Source organism: Thermoascus crustaceus (genome assembly GCF_041956765.1).
Source record: "Thermoascus crustaceus strain CBS 181.67 unplaced genomic scaffold VTN00scaffold_6, whole genome shotgun sequence".
In the NCBI taxonomy this organism is placed as follows: Eukaryota; Fungi; Ascomycota; class Eurotiomycetes; order Eurotiales; family Thermoascaceae; genus Thermoascus; species Thermoascus crustaceus.
Window position 1 is genome coordinate 2154286 of NW_027192532.1, and position 8581 is coordinate 2162866.

The 8581-nt window shown below is 52.4% G+C and overlaps 3 protein-coding genes across 3 annotated transcripts; 1 reads left to right on the forward strand and 2 right to left on the reverse strand.

The window, feature by feature from the left end:
- Nucleotides 1-377: 377 nt before the first annotated feature.
- On the reverse strand, nt 378-4169 carry VTN00DRAFT_9047 (uncharacterized protein; the record flags this gene model as incomplete). The annotated part of the gene is made up of 11 exons (XM_069435964.1): nt 378-687; nt 779-996; nt 1070-1252; nt 1308-1374; nt 1425-1537; nt 2294-2863; nt 2916-2979; nt 3039-3467; nt 3521-3776; nt 3833-3983; nt 4146-4169. The coding sequence occupies 11 exons, from the start codon at nt 4167-4169 to the stop codon at nt 378-380; spliced, it is 2385 nt and encodes a 794-aa protein (XP_069285857.1).
- A 494-nt stretch (nt 4170-4663) lies between these two features.
- On the forward strand, nt 4664-6627 carry VTN00DRAFT_9048 (uncharacterized protein; the record flags this gene model as incomplete). Its single annotated transcript, XM_069435965.1, has 4 exons — nt 4664-4806; nt 4878-6049; nt 6120-6216; nt 6285-6627. The coding sequence occupies 4 exons, from the start codon at nt 4664-4666 to the stop codon at nt 6625-6627; spliced, it is 1755 nt and encodes a 584-aa protein (XP_069285858.1).
- A 108-nt stretch (nt 6628-6735) lies between these two features.
- Nucleotides 6736-7989, reverse strand: VTN00DRAFT_9049 (uncharacterized protein; the record flags this gene model as incomplete). Its single annotated transcript, XM_069435966.1, has 1 exon — nt 6736-7989. The coding sequence occupies one exon, from the start codon at nt 7987-7989 to the stop codon at nt 6736-6738; it is 1254 nt and encodes a 417-aa protein (XP_069285859.1).
- Nucleotides 7990-8581: the final 592 nt, after the last annotated feature.

An 8581-nucleotide genomic window follows, 5' to 3' on the forward strand; every position in this document is an offset into this window, starting at 1 on the left:
AAGCTCTTCCCTTCGCGCTACAGTCTAACAGTGACGGATCTCTTACTCTCATCGCCATCATTCCACTTCTCTATTGCTTTACAAACCTGTATTCAACAGGCGAGTGATGCACACCTGCAGCCTTGCCAGTCACACCCACAAATAAAAACCTGTTACTAGCCCTTTTGAAGAGCTTTAGATACTGCTCGACGCTTCCCTCACGTGCAACGCGGGCTGCCAGCACGACGTGGTCGTCGATACCGCAACCGGAGTTGTCAACGCGTCGGCCAAAATGCTAAGGGAAAGACCACGAATCATCCAATCGATATCTCTCCACGAGACTTACTGGACTTGCTTGTCTTCCAACAACGCGCTTCGCCTGGACGGGGACTCTGACATCACACCCCCCGAGACCAAGACTCGGGCGCGTCCTTGAGGGCCGGAAGCAAGGCTTGCAGGATGCGCACGCAGTCGGCATCGGACCAGTCGTGTAGGACATGTCGGAAGAAGTAGACATCAGCCTGCACAGGCCGCGGCTGGAAGAAGTCGTGCTCGGTAAAGGTGACGCGCTGCTGGAGATCCGGATCCTGTGCTACGATCTCACGGCCCATGTTTGAGTCCCTCCACATTGATGTCCTCGACGACAAATTTGGCGTGCGGAAGGTGGCGTGCGAGAGCAATGCTGGTGTGGCCCGAGGAGCAGCCGACCTGGAGGGAAAGAGTAGTCAGAGGGAGGGCTCATTCCGGACGGTGGTATAGATGAGTACATACGTCGACAATCGTCCCGAAGCCCACAGACGCCCAGTCCCACGACCGGACAACATTACCCACCGTGTAACGGGGGAGCTGGGATCGGCCATCGAGATAGTTGAAGTATCCCTGACTAGCATCGGGATTCTTTCCCATATAATCGAACAGGTTCACGTAGCCCGGATAGGAGGCGTTGAACGCGGCTTCCGGGGCGTTGGGCTGCTTCTCCTGCTGCGCCTTGAGGACATCAGCCAGGCCGACGGCAATCTGTTTGAACAGAGTCATGTCGTGCAGGTTCTTGTTTTTTGCCAGCGTCGCCGACGCAGCCGTGTGAGCGAACCGGCCGGGCTCGGGCTCCATGAAGATTGCCATTCGCGATGGCGTAGCGGACAGCGCGCGCGAGGACATCCTCATCCAGGCCGGTGGCTACGGCCAGGTCGGCCAGCGAGATGGTCGAGCCGAGGGGAACCTTCTGGGGGATCTCGAAGCGGGCGACCGTGGCGAGGTTGGCCGTATCAACAGCCTGGTCTGGTGGTGAGCGGCCTCGCAAGTCAATCCTCGTCACTTCCACCACTTACCCCGTACGCCAAGGTGACGATGTGTTCGACCGGTCCCTGGGACAGACGAAGGAGATCGTGTGCCGCGCTGACAAGCTTATTCCTGGCCTCGAGGAGCGTCTCCTCGTCCCTACTCACCCGACGCCCACCGCACTCGACTCTGCAAAGCTGGGGGCGGGGGCCCCGCGGGCTTCGAGGATCTCAGTGACGGTGGCCACCTCGGCGACAATTTTGGCCGCCAGTCCTTCAAGCTGGGATGTGATGTATATAATGAGACTAATATAGAAGACTAATATAGATATATCAATGGCGAATTTAAAAAAAACAAGCTGATGAGGTAGAGGCAGACATTCCGATAGTAGACCTTTTCAGGCGTCCCATGTCATACGTCGATCCCCCACTACCCAGTAGCCAGGTAGAGAGTCTAATGTTCAACATTCCCGGGACCATCTCCTGGTCAGTTTGCTGAAATCCAGGCGTTACTCACTGCAAGACTAAACGAGCGGCCCCCAGGTCTAGCAGATAGACTCTGATAGCTACAGTTCCGGTTGACAACTTAACGAATCAGGCCCAGTATGAAGTGCAGGACGGAACGGCGAAGGGACCGCGATAGCCTTCTGGACAGACGATCATCCTTGAAGAGCTTGGAACACCAAACGGCCGGAAGAAGACAAATGTGCCGACCCCGAGATCCATGATCGAAGTGCCCCAGGTTGCCGCTCTAGCGAACAGAGAACACCTGAAATCCAAGCCAATGCTCGGTACACACATAAGAAACGCAAATTTCGATATTCAGACTGATGATTAGTTCTTTGCTTACTTCCTTCCTCTATTCTATTTGGTTTACTTCTTCCAGCCGTCGCCTTGTGTCTCTTCTCCATACAGGCTAACATCTGATGGAGCTGCACTATCTGGACAATATATTGCAGAGGCATAAATAAGTTATTGCTACTGGTAATGAAGCCAACGGACGCTTTTATCAGGGTATTTCCAAGACAGTCGCTGACCTTGCAGGACTGACCATTGAGCGACTTCCAGTAGTTGGTGTCTGCGGTGTGGGTGCGCTTCATGTTGTCCTTGTATGAAGGCAACGATTTCCCAATCAACCCTTCGAGAGCAGTGAAAGAGTCGTCATCTTGATCGACACTCCAGATCATGACGCCACCCATGCCAGCTGCATTGGCGTACTTGACCTTCTGCGAAAGAGTCCTGCTGTCATCGTAACTGACCCAATTGTCAAGGTTGTCACCGTAGGTTATCCAGTTGACAGCAGCCTCGTTGTCATAGGTAACATTGGTGTTCTGCTTTTTGATGATGTCCTGAATTTCGAAGTAGGCCAGAGTGCCGGATGACTTAGTGCAGTCGCCCTGCTCGGCGTCGCCCTTGAAAGCACAGCCGGGCGTGGTACAGGCTTTGTCCTCGAGGTGAAACGACCGTCCATAGAAGCCGACACCCAGAACCACCTTCGCAGGAGGCACGTCGTTTCTCCAGAGCAGCTCGGCGGCCTCTTTGATCTCTGTCAAGTTGGTGTGGGGGTGCACCTTCGAGCCTATTGGATTGTTTTGATCCCAGACACCCTGGATGATATTAGCAGTATACCTTGGTGATCGGTATGAAAAGAAGACCTACGTGGAGATCGTAAGACATCATATTGACCCAGTCGGCGTACTTCAACAGGCCCGGCACGTCAAACCTATTCGCGACAGAAGGTCAGAGTGTGGAGTTTCAATGGCAATCAAGGACGGCACCAACCATCGAAGGTACCAGTATGAAGTGGGAATGGTAAACGTCAATCCGTAATTAACGCGAGCAGAGGACTCAAACTTTTCCCGCATTGTCTTGAGAAGCGCGACGTAGTTCTTTACGTCGTCCTCATTGCCCCCACGATCTTCAGCTCCGGGATATTCCCAGTCCAGATCAACACCGTCGAAACCGTATCGCACCATAAACGAGAGCACATTATCGGCAAACTTTGCTCGTTTGCCTTCATCAGCTGCAATCTTCGAGAACAGAGGCTGCGTGGCCGTGCCATTGTCGGAAAAGGTCCATCCTCCAATGGAGACGAAGACCTCCAGTTCAGAATTCCGCGACTTGGTGTTCTTGATATCGGTCGTTCGCGCGAATAGACCCTCTGGTGTCTGGTCGTCCATGACGGTAATGTCGAGCGAGTCCGGGTCGATACTAGGTAAAGTTAGATGTAAGCAAATTCAAGAGGCCTTTCCACTTCCACTCACTATGCAAAGGCAAAGTTGAGGTGCGTCAATCCCTCCACGGGAATGGCATTCGGAGGGAAAGAACGACAGGATCTTCGATCCGCCCATGACTGATAGTATCCGATGACTTTATTGTCCAAAACACTCACGGCACTTCCACCTTTGGGCGGAGCAGGGTGTTCTTCGCAATTGGATTGGCAGCCCGTTCCACAGAACTCGGAAGTGGTGCCACAGTAGCCGTACGAGCTACAGCAGACATTTAAAGGACATTTCTGACCTAGAGATTGAGAAAATCAGCAGCAGTTTTATGACTCAATTGCTTTCTTCTCGCACCTGGGTTTGCTGCGTATTGACCGCATTCGGGCTTTGCATCACACTGGGAGTCACAGTCATTGCCACAAAAGTTAGGACCAAATCCACAGGTCCCTTCGTCTCCACCGAAAAACCCGCCGCAGCAGGCCTCCTTCTTGCATCGAACGCCCTTCTTGCAGGTAGAGTCAGTAGTAGAAACGTTGCCGAGCAGATCAGACGGAACGTCCAAGATATCACGAGAAAAGACTTGAGGAGCTGGCTGGGAATCAAAAGAAGGTTTCAAAAGAAGTAAGCTCACGGCTAGTAAAACCAAGGACAGAAGCCAGAGTCTAACATTCGCCTTCATCAGTCTAGCCATGATGAAGATTGCTGGGCGGCAATGGAAGAGACCCAACCGGACCTGTATTCATCTAATATCTTTTTTCAATGTAGCCCCTAAACTTACTATGAGAGAAAAAAAAATTTCCGTACTACACTGCATACTAGCTCGCTCGAATGCACCTTACCCCTCCCCAGTCCACACGGACGAGGCTGAGGGCTGAAATCCGAGCCCTGATCCATAGGGTTCCTGGTGCGAATTAAGATCCGACAAAGGTGGAGGGGGCTTCTGCAGGGGCCGTCACAGCGCAAATTATGGGGGCCAACCTAGCTAATGCGAGCCTCCGTTTTTGACTACCTAGGTACCCTACCTCGTACGGAGTATGTATCAGTTAAAAAAAGAGGGGATCCAAAAGTAGGTACCTAGGTATGAGGGAGGCTAGGATCAATTAATTCTCTAATATACAGAACGTACCCCGGCTATCTCGCTTCCTTCGAGAGAGGGTAGGTAAGCTGTTTGTCAACATTTTCGCCATGTCTCCTCAGGCTAAGTCTCTCTTATCGCTAGGATACCTACTCCCTGGTGTCCTCGGACAAGTGTTCGTCGGTAGCAATGGCAATGGTACAGCCAATCCTATTACAATGCCCGCTGCTGGCAAACTATCGGGCGTCTGCAAGTACGTACAATTTCACTATTCTTCTGATTCTTTGTTATTGCAACCCCAGTATAGGCGCTGATTGATACCAGCGCGACCTTCTCGACGCATGTGACGTGCGATCCCAGCTTGCTAAGCGTTGCCTACGATCGTTACTTTCCTACCACGGATGACCTGACTTCGCTATGCACTTCGTCTTGTCTGAGGTCTCTCGATAAGCTGTACCATACTCAACAACGTGCCTGCTCCAAGCGCGATACATTGTCAATCTCTGGACAAACTTATCCAGCAACATTCACAGCAAAAACACTGCTCTGGACTTACAACTTCACTTGCCGCCGTGATCCAAAGTCGGGTGACTTCTGTGCCCCTGTCTTTGACGCTTGGGGAGATGGCAATGCTCCTAACCAGAGTTGCTCCGACTGTGTGCTGGGGACGTACCAGGAGCATCTGAACTTCCCTTTGGGCTATGATGGCGATTTGGCGAGCAGCTTTTCGTCCTTGACCTCATCCTGCAGCGCTACCAACTATCCGGTCACTTCTCCGCCTCCTGCTACTATTCCTCAGAACACGACAGCGACTGCCACTTCAACTGCTGCTACTGCGCCTAAATCCTGTGCCAGCACCTACACGGTCAAGGAAGGGGATGACTGCCATTCGATCAGTCGCTCTCAGAATGTCTCCCTTGCTAATATGCTTTACCTCAACAACCTTGAAGCTGGATGCACCCACTTCCCTGGGGCATGTACAGAGCTGTGCATGCCTCACAAGTGCGAAATCTACACAGTCAAGAAGGATGACTCGTGCTATGGAATTGTCGAGGCCCACAATAACGCCTTCACCATGTCCCAGCTTGCTTCCTGGAATGTTGACATCAACAAAGGTTGTGACAATTTCGAAATGCTAGTTGGACACGAAATCTGTGTCAGCTACCCCGGCAATGGCACTGGCCCAAGCAGTGCAGCGGTTCCGGTCCCATCGACAGCACGTCCAACATTCTCCTGCTGGAATCTCGATGGATCTGTCCCCTCCAGCTGCTATGTGACCACTTTCCAAACGCTGCCGCCGTGGATGTGGCCCGGCTATAACACCAACACCGGCAACACCACACGTCCTCGAACAAGCACTCCATTGGCAAGCCGGACCCCCTCGTCGAGCATACTCCGGCCGTCCATCACTCCCTACAATGCCCCTTTCAACCCAACTCCGCAGCCGCATCAGAGTGGCATGGTATCGGGTTGTACCGATTTCTATGCACCTCGAGGTAGATTCCCATCATCAACACTTTTTAGAGCTGGCATCGTACGCTGAAAATGTCTCTTATTGCTTCAAAGTGAATGAGACATGTAAGGAATTTGCCGAGCGCTGGGAAGTTCCGCTCGAGAATATCATTTCCTGGAACCCCGCCCTGAAAGACGACTGCTCAGGCCTGTTAGTTTCCTTATGTTCCCTCTATGTTAACCGTTTGTTTTCCGGGCCTGGCTAATCCTTCATGACAGCAAACCCGGTGATTTCCTTTGTATGGAGCGAGGAACTAGCAGCGCGGTGGCAACCTCCACCCCTGCTCCTCAGACTACTCCCAGCAGCAGCGTTCCCGTCACGCAAACAAGCACCAGCGGAGGTGCTCCCGGTCCAACTCAAACCGGAATTGCGAAGGATTGCAACAAATGGGTCATGCAAAAGGACGGAAAGTACTGTCAAGACATGGCGGACGAAGCAGGCATCTCCCTGGATTGTCTCTACCAGATGAATCCCGATCTCAACACGCAGAAAGGGAAATGTCAGGGGCTCTTGTCAGGAGAGGCTTACTGTATCGGAACGGAGTCAAATCTGTGTAAATAGCTGTCTGACTGGAGACGATACATTTTCGGTACACAAGGGGGTTTTGGAACGGGGTGAGAGTTGGTAAATAGACCATGTTAGAGTGGATTTATTCATTTCTAATCTCTCTCACTTGCGGGGGGGGGGTGCTCCAATTCTGCTTCTAGTGTCGATCCCAGGTTCCGCGCTGAAAATCTCCTCTTCTTTCACGGAAACAAAAGCGCCGTCGTTGGGCCCCTTCTGCGCTGCCCTCCACAAGTCCTCCATCGACAGATCATCCGCATGCCAGCGCCGAGCGGTGTAGAAGTTATCGACAAGCTGCTGAAGGCGAACGCGTAGGTAGCCTTGATACCCACTAGTGGTATTGTTGCTTGGCTCATAGTCTGGATCGACCGCCCAGATCCACATTCTATTCACGAACCCATGAGAATGGAGAACCGATGCCGCAGATTCCTGATCCAAATACAAGAAAACATTTCGGAGAACTCCATCAGATAGGTTATGTCCCCATTTTTCATCATTTGTTGTGACTCTCTCATATATGGGATCTGTTCCGTCTCTCGGATATATGGGTTGCGTCATGGACGGTTGCGCTCGGAGCTGCTTGAACTTCCTGCGCAGTCCGTCCAAAATTGCCGGAAAGCTTTCGTCGCCGCCAGTCTGAGTAGGCCAATTCGGGGACTCCACTTGCCACAGACCTCCCATATATATCCCGGCGCCGAGAACCTTGAGCGACCGACGTAACGCTTCACGTTGCTCGGCGACATAAGACTGCCGTCGATCGTCGGCTGCGAACTGGGGGTTCTCGAACGTTGCAAACCCCCAAACCTTTTGGGCCTGATCTTCCTGCCATAACTGTCGCAGCCAGGGCTTTCCCCTTTCGAACACCACATCCAAGTCGCTTTGCCGCATAGTTTGCCTCAACTCTTTCCCCCTCCGATGCAACTCGTTTGTCGCATTCTCGATTGCTTCAGCTTCATTTTCCTCGTAGAGGGGTTTCTGGAAGCGCTTAAGACGCTCCATCATCTCATTGCAATATTCCACAGACACTTCCTCAAGAGCCCCCAAAGCATCGAGGTAAGCGTCTTGTTCAGGGCAAGTCACATGAGTCCAGTAGCGGGCCAGTAGTAGGTTGATTTCGTCTCTGGTAAGCTCCTTAGGTGATTCAGCTGCCCGCTTGAGGAGTTCATGCTTGGTGAGTGTGGTCACATCAGCAATGTTCTCATCCTGAACTGAGCGAGGGGGTAAATCGAGAAGCCGAATGAGATCTTGCGCGCTAGCGCCAGATGGGTTGTTCTCGAAGGCTTGGAAAGACTCGAGAAGATGAGGCACATCGTCGAGTCCTCGTTGAACCCGAAGAAAGGCGCCGAAAAGGTGCTCCATGGTCTGTGGTGTTCTGGTGTGGGGTTGAAAGAAGCAGCTTGGTGGAGGGACCCTAAGGCAAATGAATTAAGGGTTTTGGAGGGGGGGGGGTTGTATTAGGTAAGCGGTAGCTGAACTTGCCCTCAAATATTATTATTATTATTATAATCAAGTTTAACGTCCATACCGAGCCTTTTGGCTATGACAGACCCGATTCTTGGGCAGAAGCCCCTATTAGTCCCTAATCCCATCTTTGACCATTCCGAACCTTTTCCTCGCCCCAGGCCGCCTAGTTGCGTAGGGCTTTTGGGCCTTTATAAGCCCTCCTTGTTGCCAGTATCATTGTGGGTGTCACCTGTCTACTGCAGGCCACCCTCCCCTATTATTCTTCTCCCTCACGTTCTGCCTCCTCTAGGGCCGCCAGCCCCCATTCATCATCCCTCTGTATCCTCTCGGCTGCCCGAGCTGCTTCCCCTAAGGGGCATCCAACCGTTGTGTCTGCTAGGAACTGCAGGATGGCCTTGGTGGCCTTAGGATCTCCTAGTAGCCTTCCCTCTGGGTGACCCTCAGCTGTCATTGGCAAAGCCACCCTAGCCTTGGTTAGGGCCCTATA